Source organism: Motacilla alba, chromosome Z (genome assembly GCF_015832195.1).
Source record: "Motacilla alba alba isolate MOTALB_02 chromosome Z, Motacilla_alba_V1.0_pri, whole genome shotgun sequence".
Lineage (NCBI taxonomy): Eukaryota > Metazoa > Chordata > Aves > Passeriformes > Motacillidae > Motacilla > Motacilla alba.
In genome coordinates this window covers 60255565-60280379 of record NC_052046.1, presented here as the reverse complement: position 1 = coordinate 60280379, position 24815 = coordinate 60255565, and the positions used below count along the sequence as shown (strand labels likewise).

Here is a 24815-nt window from a genome sequence, read left to right as displayed (position 1 = left end):
CTGTTGAAGTACTCTAGTAGGCAGTGACAGGAATGGCAGCATAGGGTGAGTGGTGTAAGTCATCCAAGTGTTTAAGCAGAGAAAAGAGAGATACAAACTTGCTGAGTGTTCTGTTTAACACGTGGCCCCTGAAATAGGAAATTCCTTAGGCTTACTTTTTCAGAGAGCACTGAGAGAAGATTTTAAGAGTCCACAGCTGGAGCCTAAAGCTACTACACAACAGACACAAAGCACCTAACTACTCTTTCCTTACTTTTTCCAAGTTAGCGTTTCCTATCCAAAAAACTCTGAACCTGCCCAAAAACCCCAACAAATACAAAAGAATAAAACAAAAAAAAAACAAACAAAAAAACCCCAAAAACAAACCACCACACAATACAAAACAAAGCCCTCAAAACAGCAAAACCACCCAAACGGAACAAACCACTGCCTTCTCCCTTGAATAAACCATCTCCAAATAAACTCTGCATGGGTAGCCTTCTAAGATGGTTACTTAAATTCACCTGAGCACTTACTGGCTTTGAAGCTTGTATTTGTTCCATTCTCAGAACAGGCGGAAAGGACTATTCCTTTTTAGATTAATCACTGCTAGTTTTTAAGACTGATTCTTTCATCTTTCTGCAACTGAATTTTTAAAAAAATGTTTGCTAAGGAACACTGATGCTTGACATCCTGCTTGAAATACAGATCTCCCTAAACTGGCTTGTACTTCCTGCTCAAGACTCTGCTTTAATGCTTAGCATGTTCTCAAGCTGCACCCGCAGCTTTGACAGAACCATGAAGAGTTGCAGCCCAACAGAACCTCTTCCACAGTGAACAGGAGAGCCTGGCTAATTTCTAGGATCAATTTATCCCCATTAAATCATGCAATGGATTTACATGAAGGTTGAGAATGAATGTTCTGTCCTCAAAATGGAAGCCAGTTACATAAATTGACACTAACCATAGAACACAGGTTTACTGATCTTGCATGTCTCCCTATATTCTCCACCTAGATCACATACAAAGTTCTAAAATGGGTCATCTTGCAGGCCCCTTCCAGACAATTATCAAAAGTCAGATTATGTTTAGCCCTCAAGGGAGAAAAGTATGGAACAGCTTTGCCATGCAGACAAACTGTTCTTCAGCTACATCCCACCTGCTACAACTACCTCTGTATAGACTTGTTAGATCTTGTCTATTTGATTAGTGTGTTCCTCCAGGAGAACTGCAATCCAACACAGACTGACAGACATTAAAGACAGGTCTTACTAGGACAGACCAGCCGCACTCAGCTCAACAGTCTGTCAGTTTATGTATGATAGCTGAAATTTTCCTGTTCATTGCACCTATCCCAACACTTCTTTCTTCAAATGCATTGCTTCTCCTTGACATACAATCTTGAAGCTATGGTGACACACTATAAGGGTGCACTAGATTGTGTAACAACCACATGAAGGGGCCTCCTTTGCTTAAATTGATAAAGCGCTTAGTACTCAGCTTCAGAAATATGTATTTTAATAGAAAACATAGTAGATTCCATCAAAATGAGGGAAAACATTAGAAAGCAATTTAGAAAATGCTGTGGATGTAAATTGTTTCTGATGAGCATAAGGTAATTCTAACCGTTTACTGCCTCTACTAAGAATAAATAATTCTACTCTATGCCCTTGTATCCTTAAAGTTACCAGCTGCTTGCATTTCAAACATTCCAAAGAGTACATCATACAAGGCTTTTTTAGGAGAAATAGTAACCCACAGTAGCAGAAGACTTATCTGCTTGTACTTCAATAGAGAAGCAGATGGACACAAACAGAGAATTTTTCCATCCTGGTTTTTTGTCTTAGATTAACAATAAAACTGGTCTCAACCATCAATTTTGCAAAGAATACTTAGCTTGGCTACCAGTGTATCACATCTTTCAAAAACCACCTTCCTCTCCAGGAAACCACCCACAATTCCCATTTTCACTTTTCTCAACTCAGACAATTTTTGCATTCTTTGGCCAAGCTTATCTTCCACATAGCTGTAACACCAGCTGTCAAACCCAGCACCTCTTCGCAGTATTGCTACCCCAAGCTCAAGTAAAACATGACTGCAGTGAATGAAAACTCAAATATATAGCCTTTAATCGTGCTGAAAATCAAGTGTCACCAATCAAGTTTTGCTTTTACTTACAAAGACAGAAACTTGCAACAAACCAGATATACCTCATAATAAATTTAATTAAACAAGGATTAAATCCTGAGACAGCAGAAGTTATTGCTTCACTTAAAAGTTTCAGAAATTGCCAACAGGTATTTACAGGTATTTTTATCTTTTTGGCTCCCAGTATAAATTCTTCACGGCACTTCCAAAGCTTTAAATCATAAGCAAAACACAAAAATCAAAACTGAGAAAGATGGTAAATATCAGTGCAGCTTTAGTTAACTAGCTGTGCATCAGCTAGAGTACAGTACAACACATTCGTTGAGATTCAAGACACAGGCGTTTTCGTTCGTAACTCTGATTTTCAAATCATTAATAGCACTTTTAAATAATATAGGGGCTCTACTTTCAAATCAGATACAATCAAGTGAGTGATGATTAATGCACATTAATGTATAAACCCACAGGTTTTAAGATACTGATGGCCATTTCATTATGATTACAGTAATTAAACCTCTTACCCTAGTCCATGAGTGAGCTGACAATCTTTGTTAATGTCCCTTGCAACCAATGACACTGGTTCTTTCCACTGTTACACACAACTACGAACAAGCCACAGGAAAAATACCTGACTGGAGAGTTGTTATCCATCACAGCTCACAGAAATTAACTGTCACGCAATTTTCTTTCATGTGCTCTGCAAACTTACCAGTACTAGCATGTTTCTACTCAAAATGATGATGCCCGCACAGAATCTGCTCTGTATGAAGCCAATACATGAGATTAAAAAAACTATTTAAATTTGTAGCACAATATTGGTATAGCCAAATGTTTTATATATAATTTGGAAAAAATAATTAAGTTTCTTCAGATACATCAAGTTCTTTGAATTTCAAAAATTACCCTTAAATATTAACCACTGCACTAAATAACCCCAAAAACCTGGTAAGTATAAAAGAAAAGAGGTCAGTAATTCTGATTTCAAAGCTTGCCAATTAAAATTGGAAGATACTCTAAAACACAGTCATTTTTAAAATCCATCCTATGAAAATAAAATAAGAGCAATCCAGAATATTAGACATCTTTTCAAGATTACTCTTTTAGGTGCTTTTCCTTAAGGAAAGGAAACCTTATTGTAAGAAATAGTAAAATGTATTAGCAAGTGCAATACTGACACACTACCAAAAGTTTCTCCAGAGGAGATACCAAAATTAGCCAATTCTAATAAATTGGAAGGAAACTGAAAATTTAGAGTAGATTAATTATAAGACATCCACTTAAAGGAGTAAGAACTTAGAACTCTTACATATGAGAGAGCAAGTTACATGCTCATGTGCTGATAGTGAAAGATCCCAATAGGAACAAAACTACTTGAACTTAGCCACTCATGCTGTAACACCAAAGATACAGGAAAAGGGGTAGGACTAAGTTTTTTAACAGAAACATACAATTTGGATAAACAATTACCACATCCCATCATAATATTGATTTCTCTGCGTTGTGCATTTGCCAAGGACTCAACACAACCCACATGAGTACCACAGCTTTCAGTGACTTCATCCAGTGACAAAAGTAATGCTCAAAACTTTGCCACCTCTGCCATGCTCCCACAGGAACAAACACCTTCTAGCTGGAGATCAGGCTTGAATAGGATGGATAAGATTGGTAGGTGATACTCCATGTATCAGTGAAGTACAGTTTTATTTTACATAGTATCAAAATAATTCCATGAAGCCCTCCTATCACAATTGCCACTATTTTTTATGCTAATATTACCTCATCAAGTGCAGTTTTCATTTTAAGAAACCCACTAGCCACACTGCCACTTCAGTGGAAGAGCTAAGGTGAACTGCATTCAGAAAAGTATCATTATATCCCCAAGATAGCAGTAGTCTTTAAATAGTCAAACTGCCAAAGAAACACCTTTTGCTGAAGTATTTTAAATTCTTGCTGAAGTCTCTGGCATGTTGTTAGAAAGTGCTTGCCATAAGGGCATGCTGCATCAGAGATAACCCTATTAGCCCTGCAGCATTGCTGTCAAAATTAAAAGACAAAAAGGTCATAGGTACAGGACCAGCCAGAAGAAAACGTCCAGTTTGGAAACCTTTCCAGTAAGGCATAGAGTTGAGGCGACTTTTGATCTTCCCCAAAAAAGTAATGTGCTGCTATGGCGAGGGAGACTATTCCATCAGAATGCCTCTCTGGGGCCTGAAAGTGAGAAAAGGACAACACAGTCTTTATGATTGTTCCTGACTCTTCAACATAGATCAATTCAAATGCAGTTTTCTACAGACAATATCTGTCCTGCAGTTCTTAGTCCATCCTGCAGTTCTTTTCCTCTATGTTAAAACACTCCCTATTTTCAACATATCAGTCTGATTACATGACGAGTAATATTTGAAATGAACTGGCAACGAGATGTTTAGATCACAGTGCCTCTGCTGTGTTACACAGCTTCCATGTGCTCCTACTTCAGTGTTTGTATCTGTCTCTTTTGCTGACACATCAAAATATGGACTCCAACACAGTGTTTACACTGATCTTTCTACGGCAAACCCCCTTCAGCCTAGCTTTGCCTCTATCAGACTTGCAAGGCTTGTCACACTTGAGACTCCTGTCTGCCTTATCTAGAACCCTTTGAGGATTATTTGTGTTTAGACTGCCTAGTGCAGGAAGGAAAAATGGACTTTCTGAACTTTCAAAGATTCTTGTAATATTTACTTGAAGGATAAGTGCTAAACCTATAGTAAAAACATACATGCAAAACCATACTGCTAAACCTAAAAACATACAGCTCCACAAAAAATTATTCCTTTGCAAGTTAGAAGAGTGGAGAGGCAGATAATAAATCCCACTCAAACAGCAATGCTGGAAGCCTTGCTTCCAGCTAAAAATAATGTAAAAGAAAATTTAGAAAACAAAGCTTTTACAATTCTCTTCAGCTTCAGGACAGGCACATTTTCCACCAAGGATTCTATAATTTCCCAAAACCAAGCAAAAAAGAGAGGAGAAAGGGAAAGAGAACTACTCATAATAACAAAAATCAACTCTGAAATAACAGTAATAAAGTTAGAACTTCAGGAACTGTGAGGTTATGATCAGAGAAATCAAAACTTATGATCAAAGACCACACAGACAAAAAAATATTTTCTCTTGGCTCTTTGTCAGGATGGTGGACTACTCATAGAAAATACATGGGAGCCGATCTATATATCAAAAGGAGGATACTAGTATTAAGATCTACCAAATAAAGCAAAGCATTAGGAAGTTACTGTGACATTTTTCACACAGGAATGCAGGCATGGTGGGAAGGGGATGGACCAAGGCATCACCAGTTTCCAGTGGTGCCGCACTCACCGTCAGTTCCACCCAGAAGTGCCAGGGAGCTGCATGCAGCCCGTGGGAGTAGAACACAAAGTAGTCTCCCCCCACGCTGGCGACTGGCATTCCGTCCCCAAGGGACCAGCGGGACAGCGCCGAGCCCGCGCGCGGCCGCACATACAGGGACATGTGGCTCGGGCCTGCAGGGACAGAGATGTGTGTCCACGTGTATCAACAGGCAGAGGCAGAGTAACCACCTGCTTTCCCACGGAACAGCAGGGCATCCTTGAACTACTACTCATGTCTTCCAAGGCACGACAGAAACATCTTCTCTACAGAAGATGCTCCCATTTTTTCTAAGCACTGGGATAAGTGAGATGATGATGTAACAGAGATGTAACAGGACATTTTATAATAATAAATATAAAAAAGTCTTATACACATTAACATATAAAATGCTACAAGATCCAGCTTAGAAAGGACCTTCTGTAAAACAATTAAGACTTACTCAAGACAGATGAGGTTACCAGTTCCAGAAATAAGAACTGCAAGGCACTACTCACAGCTTCTAGTGTGCATGAAACTGAATTAATTCACGCTAATCTCAGAAAGCTTACTAGCTTGGGAACAGCACTAGAACCTGCAGTACTGGAGTCAAAGCCTGATTTATCATGGGCATAAAAATAAACACAAATCATAAATAAGAAGCTTCAGTCACTCACCAGATACTTCAAAGCTTAACCTGACAGAGTTCCAAGGCATCAGTTTCTTGGACAGAAGTTTAAACTGAATAGGGCTTCTTGGCAAAACTTCTGGAGCAGGAAGATACCAGTTTTTCCTGCGGAGAAAAAAAAGTTTCAAGTTATTGAAACTTTTATCAATTCTAAACCCTGAGGTACTAAACATCAGAAGACAAGAAGTTTCTCCATAGTACAGCAGATTCTGCTGCTACCTGAAATATTAAAAGGTGTAATATTCTAGCAGATTCTAGCAGAAGGCAGGTAAAATCAGCTTTTGGACAGACAAATATTTAAAGGGTGTATTAACAGAAAAATAGTCACCAGTGTATCAATTCATTACCTTCATCTGCCTTAAATTACAAAACAAATGAGTGAGAATATTTTCACCTTCAAACAGCTAAACTTTTGCTCTCAAGATTCTTGAGGTGCAAGAAATAGCCACAGTAACTGGTTTCCTTCTGTGGAGACCTGCCACCCTAAACATCCTCTGCTGTCAGCAGCAGTGAAGGAAGCGAAGAAGGGAGAAGACATATCCTCCTCCTCTGAACTGCCCTTTAGGATGACCCTCCCTTCACTTTTTTCTCCTCCAGTGCTTACATTTAATTTCTACACATCAACTTCTACAGCGCCTTCAGCAGACCCATGGCAGAAGACACAGAAGAAGGATTATTTACTTTTAGACCAAGATTATCCTTAGTTTTTCTTCCCTTATATAAGTGAAATTGCATAAACGACCCCTGTACTTTGCAGTAAAGTGCTCAAGTGAAGCGGAGTTCACACAAACCGGAACATGAAATGGACTGGCAGAATCCAAGGAAGGCCACAGAAGGGAGCCTGCTCCTCACATGGCGTTCTAATGGTGTCATTGATTTCAGGTACATGGGGAGTTATGTGAGATATTCCATTATAATCAAACCCATTGATCCATATACCAGAGTCACTTTTAACCAAATTTCCATCTAGGTCATGAAATCTTCTGCTCGTATGCTAGAAGAAAAAAAAACAAACAACAAACATAGAAAGATAATGGAACCTCTGCAGTCTGCAAGTCAGAGGTGATCCTGAAATATTCTCCGTGTGAATCCTTAAGGTCTACTGCATTTTCAGTAGACTTTTCAGCACTGAACACATATCTGAGTATTTATGAACATAAATGCAAGAATTACTCAGATAAGAAACATACCATAAAAACACCATCAGAAGATGACTGTTTTAGCCCACCTCAAACCACATTCACTTTTTAAATCACCATTGTTTACACAATTCACCCACTTAAATGCCCCTAAAACACCCCGCTCTTCTGACACAGATGAGCTGAACACTGAGAGTGAACAAGGGAAATATTATCAATTGTTTCAAATCCAGGAATAATCATTAGAGCTTTTAAACCAAGAAAGAAAGGGGATATTAAGCCTTGAAAAAAACTAAACATTCTTGCAACCAAAAGAGGCAATACAACATGCAAAGCTTTTCTTACCTGAAGAAAGACTCGCTTAGGCTTTGGATTAGCTGCATCAGAACTGTAAGGAAAGAAGATTCCACTACAAACGAGAATCAGAGTGACTACAAATACAGCAGTTAAAGTTACTAGCGTCGTTTTTGTACTTTTGACAAGGTAAATGAAGTTAATCTAGAGAATAAAAAAACAGTCCAGTTATAAAACTGCAACAAGTAAATATAAAACACTACTTGTATAATTCTAAAATTCAATTATGGAACTGAAGGTACATTAAGAAGACGTAATTGCAAGTACCACCTCACACAAGACATTTCTTTTTAATCTCAGCATTTAAAACTAGTATTTTTAAGATGATTTCTTTTATAAAAAGGAATAAAGTAAGTACTTTCTGGAACTTTCAGAATTTTCTTAGTTTTAAACCATCTGCCAACAAAAAAACCAAAAAACAACAAACCAAACCAATCTTTCCAGGTTCTATGGCAGCAGAAAAAGCCACAAATCTGAGTATTCTTTCTGACTTTTGTACATGTATTGCTCAGTCATACATTACACCTAAATCAAATCTCTACTCAAAATTGAGCATTACATTTCGTATTTTACACCAGTCTTTACTACATCACCATAGAGCAATATAAGTTCTGCTTCAGTGATCTTTTTTGACTAACACAAACCATAGAATTTTTGACATATGTTCTAGACCTTCCCTGTAACATTTAAGATATCGTCAAATTATCACTAACTTCTAGCATTAATTAGAAAAACCATCTTATTCTAAACTATAGAGAAAAACATAAGGGTTTTAAACAACATTTGCAAATTCTACTTACAAAATAGGAAGACAGGATCATAGTGAAGATCACAATAAATCCTGCCAACACCATATCTGGTGGAATTTCTGAACCACTTCGTCCCATGACAGGTGTAAACATTTCAAACACAGTCCAACTAAGATACAGCATATACAGATAGGGAACAAACATCCCCAGCATGTACATCACAATAAACTTTATTGTGGCACCTATATAGAACAGGAAAAAACAAAAGACAAAAAAGTAGAAGCTTAGAAGGACATAAATACACAGCTTTACTGATATACCCACAAGGACATACTGCTGCAAGTCCCAATACACAATACTGGTCCTCATCCCTGACATGGATATGGGAAGAAGATCTTGTTTTGCACAGCAAACACCAGTATAACTTTCAAAACCACCACAAAATTAATCTTGTATTACAAAAAAAATTGAAACACGTTTTCTGTCCCAAGTATAATTTAAATATTACAATATTTTTATGAACCTTTGCTGTTCGTCAAAATTCTGATTATTAATATACTTACATATTAATATAATTAATATATTAATATAAATATAATATCATTAATATACTCAAATACTGCTCTTCTAGGCTGAGACCTGGGATGTTTTTCAGTGTATTTTTTTAAACCTTCTCACACTTTCAAACTGTCTTTAGTTCGAGAACACTTTTTTCATTACAAAAATGTGACTACTTAAAGCCAATGTTTGCAATTTCTTTTGCTTAAATAAGAGTAGGGGTACAAGTTTAGAAACATAATTTCTGCCCCTCAAAACCCATACCTTTTTGGTTGAATTCCTTGTGGATCATCAGCTTAGTGAGTAAAGGAAATACTACCCATAATGTACAAATGAATGCTGAACAAAGGCCTATCTGAGTCATCACAGCCAATGCTATTGACCAAATCATCAACGAGGCATCAAAAAAAACATCTCCCAGGAACTGCTCATTCACATTCTGTAAAAAAAAAGAAGTAAATACATTTCATTACTGTGCACATTCCATGGGTCCCATCTCATAGAGAACACATAGAAAAATCCACATTACTTGTATACAATTGTTTTCCTTGAGCTAAACAATTTTGAATAGCATCATCTCACCATCCCTTTACCATACAGAATTATCCATGACAGTATATTTTTTTATTAGTTTTCTGAATCTGCTGACATAACTTGAAAAACAGATTACATAGGCTGGGGAAGAAGGAAGGGAATGTACAAATGACAATACCAAAGAATACACAAGGCTAGCGTTTCAGGCGACAGGGCCTTTTTTAAAAAGTAACACAGAGTATTAAAAAACTGTGTAATACTTATGGGTGAAAAATTATCTGGACCTCCTGAGAATGTAAGCTTGTTTTTGAATAAGCTGTAAGCTTATCTGTAAGCTGTTAAAAGTCTTCTTACACAATCACTGTCATTAATGCACAAATACTATACTGGTGCCTTTAAAGTCATGCCACAAGCTGTCACTTCAGAAGTCTGTTTATTAAAATATGTTACTTGTTTTGAGTAAAAGACATCATACAACAGACAACAGCAGATATGTTTCAGGGGGCAGGGGGAAAGAAGAAATGTAACCATCAAAAATATGATTTGCTTTGGGTTTGTTTTTTTTTTTTTCAAGTTACATGGGCAATTCTGCAGTGTTTGCAGTGCATGATTCCTAACTGGAAATCCTGCTAGTAGCACAAGGGACTGCTTGCATGAACAATGGTTATCAGAAAGCACCTACTTCAGTTTCAGGGTGAGAAGGAAAACAAAAGAGGAGAGTGAAGAAACATAAAAGTTGCCAAACCTATTTCAAAACATAAAGCTTATCAACTCAAAAGTTGCTGAGCCATGAATAGGTACTGCCTCTGATAGCCAAGGAAGAAACTGGCTTCCAAAATTTTTATGCAACGTTTAAGTCAAATGCAAGTTACAGAAGCAACATTAACGACCATGTGGCGCAAGCTACAGCGTGCAACACTTCTGATTCTCAGATGGTTGATCTGATGATTAGGCAATCAGTAGGCATGAAGTAGATCTAGAGCCTGAAATGTCTTAACAGCTAATGAAAGTAACAGACAGCTCATCCAGATGACTGGAAAATGGTAGCATTGCATCTGTTTTATAAATGGCTCATCTTTCCCACAAAGGGAAAACACCAAATACACACATGTATTTAGTAACATACGTGTGCCACTTAACACTCCCCTTCCCCAAAAAAATTTAAAAAACCTACTTCCAGAGAAGGACACAGTGGATCAACTCAGAACTTTTCATATAATCAATCAAATGGCATGAAGTTCTTAAACTTTTTCAAACATTTGTATTTGGATGACAACTAAGGCTTCCTAAATTCCCTTGTCCAAAACCCACCTAAATGGCTGAGATGATATAAATAACAGCAAGCTGAATGACTAAATATTACCTCAACCTAGTGGGCCTGATTAGTCAAGTTCTGCCCTGGAAGAGTGTCATCTATCAGATACCTCAAGACTACTCATATTTAACACAAAACCATATGGGACTATTATAATCTATAATTATGAAACTATTACAGAAGTTAAATCACATTGGTTAGTCCATAAGAAAGAATTCTAAGCAAAACAGGTAAACTGACAGTAATCATGACAAATGACAGCAATGGAAAACTAACACACCAAATCCTCACTGAACTTTGCAGGGGCCTAAATGACTTTTACCTATTGTAGAGAAGAACACAGTCAATCAAGAGCTCTGTTCCATCTCTAGCTGTGGTCAAAACAACTATAAATCAGAATAAACAAAGAATTGTTTAGGTTGGAAAATACCTTTGAGATCACTTGATCTAAGCCTTGCACTAACAAGGCCACTGGTAAACCATGTCACTAACTGCGACATCTAGAAATCTTTTAAATACCTCCAGGGATGGTGACCCAACCCTTTCCCCAGGCAGCCTGATTCAGAGCTTGGCAACCCTTTCCATAAAGAAATGTCTCTTAATATCTAATCTGAAACTTCCTTGGCATAACTTGACATTTCCTCTTGTCCTGTTGCTGGTTGTCTGAAAGACCAAACCCCACCTGGCTATACCCTCCCTTCAGGCAGTTGTAGAGAGTGATAAGGTCCCCCCTGAGCCTCCTTTTCTCCAGCCAAAACAACCCCAGTTCCCTCAACTGCTCCTTACAGGACTTGTGCTGCAGACCCTTCACCAGTTCCATTGCCCTTCTCTGGACATGCTCCAGCACCAAAATTACTTTCTTGTACTGAGGGGCCCAAAACTGAACACAGCATTTGAGGAGTGGCCTGTGTTGAACACAGAGGAACAATCCCTGCTCTGGTCCTGCTGGCCACACTATTGCTGGCACAGGCCAGGATGCCATTGGCCTTCTTGGCCACCTGGGCACACCCTGGCTCATGTTCAGCTGCTGTCAGCAGCACCCCCAGGTCCTTTTCCTGTGGGCAGCTTTGCAGCCACTCTGCCCCAGCCTGTGGCACTGCCTGGGGTTGTTGTGACCTAAGTCACAAAGACTCCTGCCTTTTTTCTGAAACATCTCCTAAAGGTCAAAGCTGACTTAAATCACACAGTTCTTACCTCTCTGATTTAGCAGAACAATCCCTATGTTTAGGTGAAGCAATTTTTTACAGTGATACTTTAAATATTAAAAACCTTTTGCTTTTTTTTTTAAGCAGCACAAATCTGTCTTCCACAGATTTAACACCTCATTGCCCTTCAACAATAACAAAGCCTTACCTACCTTGTAGAAGAACTTCTTGGCTAGCATGTGCACAAGAATGAGCTTAGCTGCAGCTGCAGTGCCATAGAGAGACACAGAAACATAGAAATGGGTGTACCAAGAAAGAGCCCGTCCAATAAAGGAGACAAACATTGCCACCATAAGGACTGCCAACAGTGTGCACACCCAGCTCGTCAGGGTTAAGCTGAATGCAGTCAGTAACCTCTTCAGGTTATGAACAGCTATGAAGAAGAAAAAGGAAGTTTTATTCAACACTTGTGTATTCTACCACAGACTATCACCAAAATTTTAATTACCCCATAGTGTAACTACTTTAATGACCAAAATAAAGGTATCTCCTCTGAAGATATCTTAATAGCATAGTTTGCATCACTTAGCCTAATTCTTGGCATGTCTATTTGCACACATCCCTGCTGCAATGTTTATTCCCAGAATACTGGTGTATTTTGCAGATTACAGCTTTCTTGATGGCAAAAATTTTACTAGGGGGCCGGTGGAGCCACGGTTCCACTTCTAAGTATACCAAAAAGCCCAACAAGAAACCCAACAAAAACCCACAAAATCTCCAAAACCACAAAAAATCACAAAAATCCCACAAATCTCCAAATCACAAAAACTCCAAACCAAAATAAAAACTCTCTCCCAAAAGAATACAAAACCAAATCAAACAAATAAACCCCCCAAAAAAACCCCAAGCCCCCCATCTCCTTTCCCCCAAAAACAACAACAAATTTGAGTTGTTTTCTTGTAACATTTCCTTACTCCAAAAATGTTTTCTGGATTTTGAGGAGGAGATGGAAGTGATTTCCTAAGCCTTATTTCTTTTAAACAGGCATGTTCCTACACATACTAAGAAGGTCTAACTAGATTTAAGTTGGTTTACACTCTCTATTAAACTTTGCTGTAATTTTCCCCATTTTTTTTGTTACTTGGTCCTGTCTATAGACAAGTGTCGAAGAAACACGGTTCTGACACTGTACCTGAATTAACAAAATAAAAAAATATATGGATACTCAGCAATTTTTTTTTCAATTTCCAGATTTTTAAAAGATTAAATTTTAATCTTCATGAAATTATAAGAGACAAAATCATGATTCATAAATGCTAGATATCTAGGCCTATTATATTCTTTCACCATCATAAATATTCAGATGCAAGATTTAAACACAAAGCAACTCCTATGGCATGCTGCACACCTAAAATTTATTTCTGAAGTTCAACTAACCAGATGCTGTAATGGCCTCAACACTTTTTCACCTGCACTTCTGCATGTAGTAATTGCTATTTGTTGAAGAGTAATGCAATTAGAAAAACTCAAAAAAGCCAAAAAAAAAAAACCCCACCAAAAAACCCCCAAACAAACAAACAAAAACACACAAAAAATTGAAAAAAAAATCACCTAGACTTACCTCTGGGTTTTGGCTGTAATACTTTTTTGCTTAAATAAAAAAAAGCAATTGCTGCTGTAATATAGTTCATAATTGCGCCAACTCGAGCAGGATAAGCCAGGACAAATAAACCAAGTATATCAAAGAACACAACATTTCCATGTCGATACTCAAAAGACTTAGCCAGCTTTTCTGATGTAGCTAGGTATTTTAGGACAGCCAGAATATTGTCACCTATTGAAAGAGCAGATGCACAGTGTAATTATATCAAGGTTAATAAATTACCACATAGCATTTTTAATATACTCATTCTGAAAAATTGTACAGAAATATCCTCAACAAAGGCATGAATACACAAATTATTATACTCAAACAGGTATTTGACAGTACACACACAGAATAGTATTTCCATGAGTTATTCTATCCAGCTGTCAAAATAAGTATACTTGAGAAGTCTCATGCACTTAGACACCACCTCAGTGAAGGCTTTCAGCCCATAAACTCTTCTTCACTTCTGATATTTAGCACTGGACTCGAAGGCTAACCCACAGAAGAGTTTATGATTTCTAATCTTCATCCTCCTCTCCTCACACCTAAGTGACCCCTCCAGGTTTCCATGACTACGAATTATCTGCCTTTCCTTCCCTATATGACTGTAAAGACAAGACCACTATTTTGCTCTGTAGCCTCCAGGCACCAATCACCTTTTGCTTTCACACAGTACAGCCAAAACACAGGTTACCAAATGAGAGCAATCATTCTCAACTTTGATTTTGCTTTTACTAGATCATTGCACGTGCTTACTGGCTGTGAAGTCTGTCTTCCTGGCTGTGAAGTCTGTCTTCTTTTTTTTTTTTTTTAAATCTGTGATATATTTAGTGGGACAAGTTCTACATAAAACCATCATGATCACTAAAATCATTTTTCCAACAGGAATTTAAAAGCGTTACTTTCTGTCCTGCAGCTAAATTGGTGCAAGAAGGGTTCAATACCCTAATTCATGCTGGTCATCTAAAATGGCTTCTGTATACACTTGAGGAGTGAATAGTCAAAATCCTGGAGGCATTTAGGATTATGCTAGCTTTTCCTGGGAAATTAAAGTTCTTCATCATTTTCTTTACTGCATTCTGTCAAACAGCCTGCTATGAGCACAACCTGTTGTAGAAAATAAATCCTGTTTACCCAGTCTGTGTGCTACCACATAAGTTTGACTGAGGTTCATTCTAATACAAAAATCTCTGTCGGTAGATCAGTCTCTATGCCGCCAATCTACTCAAAAGCTTCTGATGAGAAACATTAACCAATAATGGGACTTAGTGGGATAAAAGGAACACAGAATGCTGAATAATCAGGTATCAATGGAGAGATAATAACTTTGATTTGAAAGCAACTGTGGAATCCAACATCACTGGATGCTGATAAAGGTTATCTTCCCAAGTTGACCAAATATATTTATTTTCTATTTAAAATGCATGTATTCACTTAATTTTTTCTTTGTGTTCTTGAGAACACAACCAACATGTACTAAATGTGTAATTAAAATTATTAATTTATACTACAGCAATCTTAGAGCAAAATGAAAAAGCAGCTACATTACCAGTCGTTGGTAAATTACTGAATCCTTAAAATACCAACCTGCTCTCTGAATGGAATCTGTCAAAATTCTGTCTGATGTGTCATATTCTGTATGGTAAATGTAGCCATTTTCAATAAAAGCCAAATCTATTCCTACAGAAAGAAAAGCAGCATTTTTAAAATCTATACAGTCCTAAAACCCCAAAACAAATACATGAAAGCCTCTCATATACTTCACAGAAAATGCTGTAACCACAGAAAACTTTGTATCCCAGTCATTATCCTTAGAGATGAACAAAGTAGTCTTCTTTACAGATGGAAAACTAACTGGATTTCCAGTGTCTTTAAAAAAGAAGAGCTTTAAAACATTTTAAAGTATCAGTACTTTTGCCTGTACCCATTCCCATGACATCTGTACCCAGCTGGATAAACACATGAAAACACCAGATCATCTCAGCCTCAGGTACAAGATGTACAAGGTTCTTGACAAATGCTTACTTGCAATACTTCAATAAATGTTCATGCTGAAAAGCAATAAAAAGCAGCACTATGAAACTACAGAGCACCTTCTCAAAATACTAGGTGCGCTCTTTGTACTTCTAATGTGTAAACAAAAGTATTTACCAAAACCCAAAGGTTAATCTCCTTGATTAGTTATACATTCAGTGTATCCCATTCACCTGCATATGCAAAAAGCTGCTACCTGCAATCTGAATTCTCAGAATTTTTGGCAAATTAGGTCTCAATTCTGAGGAACAAACCAGCTGTTAATTTTTTAAATTGGTTTATTTAAAAAAACCCCAGAGGTCAGTAAGAAATCATTTACCATGCAAGTACGATTCTGAACAAAGAAGACGTTGTACAAAATCAGCTACTTTATTTGCAGACTAGAAGCATACTTTAGAATAGTACAGAATATGCCAGAACAACTGCTTTGTACTAATTATCAATTCAAAAATATCACTTTTCTTGAAAGTGACTCCAATGACAACCTGTCCTGGACAACAAGGACTTTACAGAAGTTTACAGTCTTTTGAACTGTGTTCACTGAGTGAACATTTCACATTTCTTTCCCACCGTTCATTCTCCACAGAAAGGATAGCAACCCGTAAACAGATTAGCAAAACTAAAAAGCTTCTGTCCTGTCCCTGATAATGGAAACAAACAAACAAAACCCTGCCAAAACCCCCTAAAAACCAACAACCAAATCCCCCAAACAAAACACCGCCACCAGTAAAGAAAAAAAACCAACCCACAGAACCAAACAAAAACAACAACAACAACAAAATCCCAACAACAGTAAAAAACTGCAACCAAACAAAACCCAAGGGCAATGAAAATGCATTAATGACTATGTCACTATCTCTAAAGAAGATTATTTTGGTTTATCCATTACATACAGACATTTCATTCCTACAAGCAGGTTATTAACATGTACCAAAATGTTTCAAACCAGAATATTTAATAGAGTACTATTAACTCCTGGAGTATTTTCCTGATTTTCAAGAAACTTTTCTACCATAAAGCTTCTTTATGGAAAACACCAGTCATCTAAAAACATCCCTAGCAAACTATATGACAAACTCAATCTAAAAACTCTTTCCTTAGGAAAGAAACAGGGAAATTCCCTCCCAGTGTGACAGACAGATCAAATTTGAGGATGTTCACATAGTCAGCCAGAGAACAGTGTCCAGAGAACAGCATCCTTGTTATAAAAATGTAATGTGTATTGACATGCTTTTTGATAACATACCTGGAACATTGCCAAAATCCCTGTAAATACGGAAGTCTGTATCTGCTGGGATAATGCCACTCTGAAATATTTCCTGTGCCACCACAGAGGCAAAGGGATGTTTGGCCGCAACTACATATGCTTGTACCAACCAAGGATTCTCAGGTCCTAACAAAAGATGAGCAGAAAATTCACAGCAAATATTTTTTGAACTTCAGTTAATATATGCATTCTCATGGTAACAAATAACACAAAGTAAGTCACTGGAGATTTACACTCATGTCCCACAGAGCATACAGTAAGTACAATTGTGTTGGATGAATGCCTCACACTTGAGAGCAAGAACTAGCTACACCTCAGAGGAAAAAACTAAGCCACTGTTGCCTCCTGTTTGGTGGCAGAGCAGATAAACCATGTCGCAAACAGACCTAGCACTAATGAAGAAGTCACAACCTTTAGCCAAGCTTCCAATCCATCATGTATCACACATCAATGCTGCTGTTTAGAAAAAAGTCTGTCCCCCTAAAGTGCAAGTAAACAGCTAAGCAGCTTCATCAGTACAAGAATGTCTGCAGTCCAGCTAGGACGGGGCACAGGTCTAACGCATGCAGCCTACAAAACACAGAATTTTTACTGAGCATGAGATGGAGTTCTAATGCCAACATCTTCCTGATTTTAAAAGAACTACTGTGGAAAAAAAAGAACATGTGAAAGTATGAGTATTAATATATATGTACTATCCAAACACTTTTCTCCCTTTTGTCTTGAAGTAAAAGGGAAACACAACTTCTATTATTCTGCCCTCCACAGCCTTCCCACCTACAAAGCAACTTCTGTGGTAGTGCTTTAGCCTGTAACTATCTAAAGACTGAGAACAACTTAACTGCTCCGCAGGACTGGGAAAAAGGCACAGATGTTCTCTTGCCTTTTGTTTATGAGTCATTTTCAATATTCCTTCAAGTCTGCATAATTTATCATCAAATTATCCTAGTGTAGAAATTGGACACAATACAAGCTCATACCTGTTTGAAAAACAAGTTCTTTTCCTCCTACACCTGCTGCCTCCAGGTTAATAAAAGCTCTGATTGACTTGGCCCACTCATGTTGTGTAATGAAGCCATGACTAGCCTTGATGGGGAAACAAAAAAATACAGGTCAAACATCTACCAGACAAGCCTAAATGTTATTTTCCATCATTAAAGACTGCATATAACTCAAGGCACAAGGCAGAAAACATGAACAGATGCAGAAAACACAAGTCTTCTATTTGAACTAATATATACAACATCCTTAATCCAACTGCATGTTTTTCTTTGAAATTATACACGTTCTCCTCAGAAAAGACAGGCACTTAATGAATATTTCAAGAGATTAAATACAAGCTATATCTTTTATTTGTTAAAGAGTTTTAATATACTGCTTTGATATATAATTTCTAATTCTGGCACATTCTCACCTGCAAAATATTTTCTTCTGCACCATTAAATAAGAATATGACAGCATGCTGCAGGGACTCCAATGACTTTGAAAGTGTGTTAAGTATTTCAAGCATCACTGCACAGCTAACAGCATCATCGCTGGCACCTTAAAATAATCAGCAAAATAATAAGGCTTAAAATAAACACACAGATTTGTAACAAAGACAAGAGAGAGAAAACAGTTTATGGTATTTCAGTTTTAATATAACTGCAGTACAATTGTGTTAAGCTTTAGTATACTTTCTGGTACTGCTTGTACCCTCTGTCTATACTAGTTGAAAGCAACAGCTGAAAGAAAAACTATGTTCAGAAGTTGGGCAAGTGAATGACAAGGTATCAGATTCAACACTACTGCTCAAGAGAAGCAGACTAACCAGGTTACTTGGAAAGCATGTGTTAATTATCTATTTTCCTAAATACAACATAAACAAATAAGGATGTAATTTTCACTGACAGCACTCTCAGATTTTAAGAAATAAACATTCCGACATAAGTTACCCTGAAGTGCTCTACACTGTTACAATGCATTCAATTAGGAGGACAAAGCCTCAAAGTAACATAAAGCTAAGACTGCAAAATAAAGCTAAGGAAATACCAGAATTCACACCTTTAAAAGTATCCATAAAGTATACATTATAATAAGATTTTCATGATCAGATGCTTTTCACCACTCTTTTTTCTTTGCAGAAACCACTTTCACTCTAATCTCTGTTGTCTTTGAGTTTCTCATCCAACTACATCTCACACCTCCCATGCCCCACTGGTTTTTTATCTTGATTAAGCAGCCATCTTTGTTTTAAGGTCTCCAATTTTTCCCACTTCCCTCACTTTGGTGTAAGCTGTAGCACCTCCCTATCCCACTCTAATGGATAAAATATGGGAGAAAACAGAAATTTAAACCTCATTCCTGTGGGCCTGGGTTGCACGCGTGTTGCTGACATGCACTGAGATGCCAACAATGGTGTGTTCAAGCGTCAGCATGCTATTTAGGTACACTTGTTAGCTGCTCAAAATGTTCAATTTACACATAGAAGAAAAAAAGAAGCAGCTTTTCCAAAGCTTGTCACCAGGTAAAACTTAGGAAGTATCTGCTACAAAAAAGACATATTGCTAATATAAATCTTAGTCTAGGTTTTAGCTTTAGTTTATTGCATAGAATAAGTAAATTTGAAATTTTTCCAGTACATCATTCTCTACCCTATTTCTCAGAAATTATGGCCTTGTTCTGACGAAAGCTTTCCATAGATCGCCACACAAATACCTGATTTAAAGCCCTGATTGTCACAGGTTTTCACTAATTTCACAGAATATCACAACATTCTGAGTTGTGATAAAAAAGGGCCTTAAGAAAGGGACCTAACTGCCACACCAGTTTATCAGGAGTCTGCTCTTAGCCACACAGAGTTATTTTATTTAAAATGCTGTATTGAAAACTCAGCAGACACATATAATTTACAGTGAGGTTAGTCATTTACCTGCCTTGCTGTGAGGCTAAGAAAAATAAAAGTTATTGGCTTCAAGAACCATACAGATTTACATCTGATAAAAGCAGCCATGCTGCCATAGACCATTACACAAACTCGGAGAGAAAATACACCCCAGTATCACACACACACCAAAACTGACAGGAGGTTGTAACAGATTTTACGGCAGATATTGGTAAACTAAAAAAAACACACTATGTCTGCAATGATAATTTCAAGGATGTTCTTGCTGTCACGTTTATCAGAAAATAATCAAATAGGCCATTTAAATTGAAGAGTAGTAGAATCAGAACAAGAGACATATTTTAGGACTTCAGAGTTTATGGTTTTTTCTTTACAAGGAACACAAGCTTAGCTTTCTAAAATAAATTATTTACTGAGATTTGCTTCACGCATTTTGTGTACATAAGCACCACAAGCAGATTATATTTTATTATCTGATTTTCAAATGTATTACTCACTGATCTTTGCATCATGCTGGTTAAAAGCCCACCTTTCTGGTAATGAAAAAAAGTGCTGTAAGCAAATAACTAAGAAAAATAGGGGAGAAGAGAAAACAGAAGATTCTTGCTTAGGTAATGTGCAAGTGGCATACTAAGGAAACAAAAGGCAGAGCAGCGCCCTGCTGTTGTAAAGGGCTAGGCTGCTTTGTGATTAAGAACAAGCACACAGGATGATTTCTAGCTCCTCCGCAGTTTTGTCTAAAATCCTATACAAACCACTCCTATGGTTTTGGCACTTCTGTGCAAGGTTGATGAAATATTTTAGTGTCTGAGTAACTGTAAAGAAAATAACTGATGTAAACATTATGCTGTTTTATAATCCACAGAAATCAACACACAATTTACATAGGACATCAATTTGAAAACAATTTTTGATTATCATAGTACTACGCTTGTAAAATACTCTAAGTCTAGGTAGACATACATAGACTGTACATACAGTAATTAGCATCTCTGCAGTTCCTCAGTCACAGAGCATGTATAACAATCATGCAATTATTAAGCTTAATTTAGAAGCTCATGTTGTACAAATCAGATTGAAGAGAAAGAGAAGTTTTATATACTATTTACGGACAGAAAAAAGGCAGAAGGAGTCCAGCAAAAGCTTTGTTTCTGTAGCTAACACTCAACTGCTTCCTTAATAACGAAGGTTAGTCACATGCGCCACAGATCAGAAGGCTCACCACCAAAAAAATAAAATATTGCGTGGGATGTAAATGAAGAAACTCCAGTAAAAGCTGCACCATTGGTGAGTGCCATCTGTAGGCGTTTTCTAACTGTAATAACAGGCACACACCTGTGGCTGAGTGTTACAACAAATTTCGTGTTTTAGATCCATACCTTCCTAGCTTTGTTAAACCCACAAATTCACAAAGCAGTTTAAACCCTTGCTGCAGTAACAATTTAAAAGGATTAGATTTAAAAAACATAGAAGAACAAGAAAAAGAGAGTATGCAAAAGTGACAGTCAAACTAGCAGTAAAAGATATACACACTATCAAGGTAACAGTACTCGAACCTTTGATCATGACAGTCTTTTGAGACAGAAGCTTTGAATGTGGAAAGAAAAAAAAAACAAAACGTGCCATATCTTAAGCATATCAGACTGAAAATCTGAGATACCAGCAAAAGGAGGGGAAAACAGACTTGTTAGTGGGGGTGGACATAGCCTCTGTCACAAAGCATCCTGTGAAAGGAAAACCAGGGTTAAATCAGTTCAGAAGTATGAAAAGACCTGGACATGGGTGGAAACAGCACATAAACAATATGCATAAGCAGTGAATTACAAGAAGGGCAGATACCGCCAAACTTCCCAGAAATCTAAATAAGCATCTGTAAATTGCTGCCTACCACAAAGTGAGAGTGAAATATTGAGTTTAACAGGATCAACCTGTCACTCTACACAATGAGTTTCACTGAGACCAACTTGAGTAGTTGGCACGTGCATTATTCTAACGTGGCTACATGGGCCAAGCTCTGCAGCTCATGTCACACACTGAAACATGGAACAAACACATGGACCTACCTGGGGTATTTGGTACGGAATCAAAGTGACAATTGGATAACACTGCATGCTCGGCTCCATTGCGAGGTTCCAGCTTCACTACGACATTGGTTATGTTTGCATAGTAACTAGTAAAGCCTCCTAAAAAGTCAATGCTGAAGGAGCCTGTGGGCCTCTGTATGTCTACAGATATCCTGTGAGCATCCGTGCTTTCTCTTTCTATTCCCCTGATTTGTTCTAAGAGGTAGTTAACTGCAAGAACTTCATTTTCTGGACTTCCAACTGTTCTGGGCCCAATTGCTGTAATGTTGTCAAGATATCCCCTGTAAGACATAAATTAAAACTTAAGCATCAATACATTGAACATTTAGTATGTAACTTACCTACAACCATAACATTTTTGTAGATGGTTCTATTTCAAAACTGAAAGTAGGCAGAAGAGGCTACAGCCAGTTAGAGGGTAGCTTGTAGTGGGCATATAGGCCTGATCAGGACTTCTTCTTTTTTAACTATTTACCATTATATTAAGCCATGGGATTGGTCTTCTGATCTGAACATACCAATTTAAAAAGAAACAGAAGGGTGAATGGAGAAGCTAAAGATTTTACCTTTAGCGAGGTTCTGTATATGCATATACGTCCTTTTCTGAATGTCTGAAAAAGCACACTTTTATCACGACATATACCTGACGCTAACATTCCAAAACTGAAATTAAATTGATAGTTTTAGTCTTCCCGACGTCTCGGTGACACAACAACTGAAAACTTCCACAGAAGCTTTCCCTGACACTGAGCACCACACGAGACCACTAGAACTAAACTAAGGGGGAGGCGCTGTTCCATCGGCTCCGAGCTCTCGCCAGGGCACAGCGCGACACGACCCCTCTGCCAGGGACCGGCACCCACCCCGGCCGCCTCCCGCCCGGCGGCTCCTCCGTACCTGGCGCGGGAGGCGCTGAAGTCGCGGGGCCCGGCGGCGGCGGGCGGGCGGCTCAGCAGCTGCCGGTGCGACACCTGCGCCAGCGCCCGCAGCCCCAGCAGGTACAGCAGCACCAGCGGCGCCCCACGCGCCTCGGGCAGAGGCACCAGCGGCCGCCGCCCGCCCCGCTTCTTCCCGCCCGCGCCGGGATCGCCGTCCTCTCGCGGCGGCGGCCGGCGGCGGTCGCGCTGTGCGGCGGTGGCGCGGAGCCGCCAGCCAGCCGTGTCGCCGCCGCGCTCCATGGCCGCGCCGTCCGCCCGCCCGCCGCGCAGCCGCCGTAGGGGCACGGGCGAGGGTCAGAGCGCGGCCCGCCCCGCCCGCCGCTCACGTGGCCCGCGCAGGGCCCGCGGTGGCCCTGGGTCTGCTGCTCTCGCGCAGCCACGGGGTCGGTCGGGCTAGGAGGCCACAGCAAGTCACCTGGTCCGTCATCCCAGAGCACACGGGGCAGGATTTGTCCCTACTGTTCTTGAATATCCCCAATGAGGGAAACTTCACAGCTTCTCTGGACAATCTGTTCCAGTGCTCAGTCACCTGCTCTGTAAACAGAAGGTTTCTTCCTCATGCTCAGGTGGAATCTCCTGTGCATAATTTTCTGCGTGTTGTCCTCTTGTCTTCTGCCCTCTTGTCCTGTTGCTCAGAGCCGTTGAGAAGAGCCTAGTCCATCCTCTTGACACCCTCCCTTCGGAGCCTTACAGATGCTGATAAGGCTGCCTCACAGTCATATTTTCTTGAGGCTGAGCAAGCCCAGCTCTCTCAGCTTTTCCTCATAAAAGAGATGCTCCAATTCCTTAGTTACCTTTGTTGCTCTCTGTCAGACCTGCTCCAGGAGCTCTGTGTCTCTCTTGTCCTCAGGAGTCCATAACTGGGCACAGCCAGTGCAGCTGGGCCTGGTTTGGCTACGCACCGAGGCTGGGAAGCCCTCAGCAGTGGTTGCCCATGGAAAGTGGTGGCCTGGCAGTGGTGAAGCCCTGGGCCCTCTGTCCAGCCACAGCTCCAGGGTGAGCATCCACCTGACCCTGCACCTTACCCAAAACTGCCCCATGCACTATGTGCTGCATCACCTTGCTCACAAAGGTGTGCAAGGCTTTCCCTGGTTTCCTGTGTCTTTTAGTTGTTTTCTTTGGATGGTTGGTTTTGTTTTCGTTAAAGCAGAAAGGAAAGTTCACAGAAGTAACAGTGGTGCCACGTAGGGGAGCAGCAAAGTGCCACAGCCCTAACCCTAGCTCTAAAAACATGAAGTAACAGCACTGGTGGTTCTTGCAGCGTTTCCCCCTTCACTGCCTTGTATCTTTGGCATTTCATAGCTGTAGCATTTCACAGCTGTGGCATTTCATAGCTGGAGCTCTGGTGGGCTGGGGTGCAGAGCAATAGTGTCACGAGGTGCTAGTGAATAGTGGCTTCTAGTGAACTTATGCCCAAGAGAGCAGCCGCGAGGATGGGGCCCGAGCAGTGACAAGGACCATCACTCATGCAGCACTCCACACAGTTCTCCTTGGGAGAGAACACTTCTGCCTGCTCTCACACTGTCTTTGAATGATGGCACAGAAGATGACCACTGTTTGTGGTCATTTTCCCTATGTTTATCATACTGCTTTCCAGTGTTCTTCACCATTTTTGAAGATATCCTAAAAGATACTTACTTTTTGCTGCTTCGTGATGTAATCTGGAAACAAAATATGTAATGATCTAGAGAAATAGCAGTTTTGATAAATCCAGTGGTGCAGATAAACACCGAACACTGCTCCTTTCTACCCTGCACTTGTTGGCAAATGAAAACTAATAGGATTTACAATACTCTTTGGAATTAAAAACTCTGAAAAAAGTGTCGGACTGAAAGTTGATGACTGTGCTCTCTGCACACCCCAGGTTCTTTCAGAAATTTCCATACTCAGGCTTAGCGAGTTTTCTGATTTGCTTCACTGCATCCTCAGTACAAACAAGATTATTGATGATGATTTATGATGTACAACTCCCGATTATGTTATGA

General features: G+C 39.1%; 1 protein-coding gene across 1 annotated transcript; it reads right to left on the bottom strand.

Annotated features, from left to right (window-relative positions):
- Positions 1–2084: 2084 nt before the first annotated feature.
- ERMP1 (endoplasmic reticulum metallopeptidase 1) lies at positions 2085–23109 on the bottom strand. The gene is made up of 15 exons (XM_038125611.1): positions 22790–23109; positions 21872–22173; positions 18339–18466; positions 17905–18010; positions 16904–17050; positions 15211–15303; positions 13597–13809; positions 12188–12408; positions 9246–9420; positions 8475–8665; positions 7666–7818; positions 6973–7175; positions 6171–6286; positions 5485–5648; positions 2085–4335 (listed from the first exon to the last, which is right to left on the bottom strand). The coding sequence occupies exons 1-15, from the start codon at positions 23068–23070 to the stop codon at positions 4171–4173; spliced, it is 2658 nt and encodes an 885-aa protein (XP_037981539.1). The 5' UTR covers positions 23071–23109; the 3' UTR covers positions 2085–4170.
- Between the last annotated feature and the right edge of the window lie 1706 nt (positions 23110–24815).

What these genes read in the sequence shown, in the direction of transcription:
- ERMP1 (XM_038125611.1), bottom strand. Translation starts at nt 23,070, where the DNA reads ATGGAGCGCGGCGGCGACACGGCTGGCTGGCGGCTCCGCGCCACCGCC. An exon ending in GGATTTTGGCAATGTTCCAG is followed by an intron (nt 15,304 to 16,903) that starts GTATGTTATCAA and finishes TTCTTTCTGTAG; the next exon opens with GAATAGATTTGGCTTTTATT. An exon ending in CTAAGCGAGTCTTTCTTCAG is followed by an intron (nt 7,176 to 7,665) that starts GTAAGAAAAGCT and finishes TTTTTCTTCTAG; the next exon opens with CATACGAGCAGAAGATTTCA.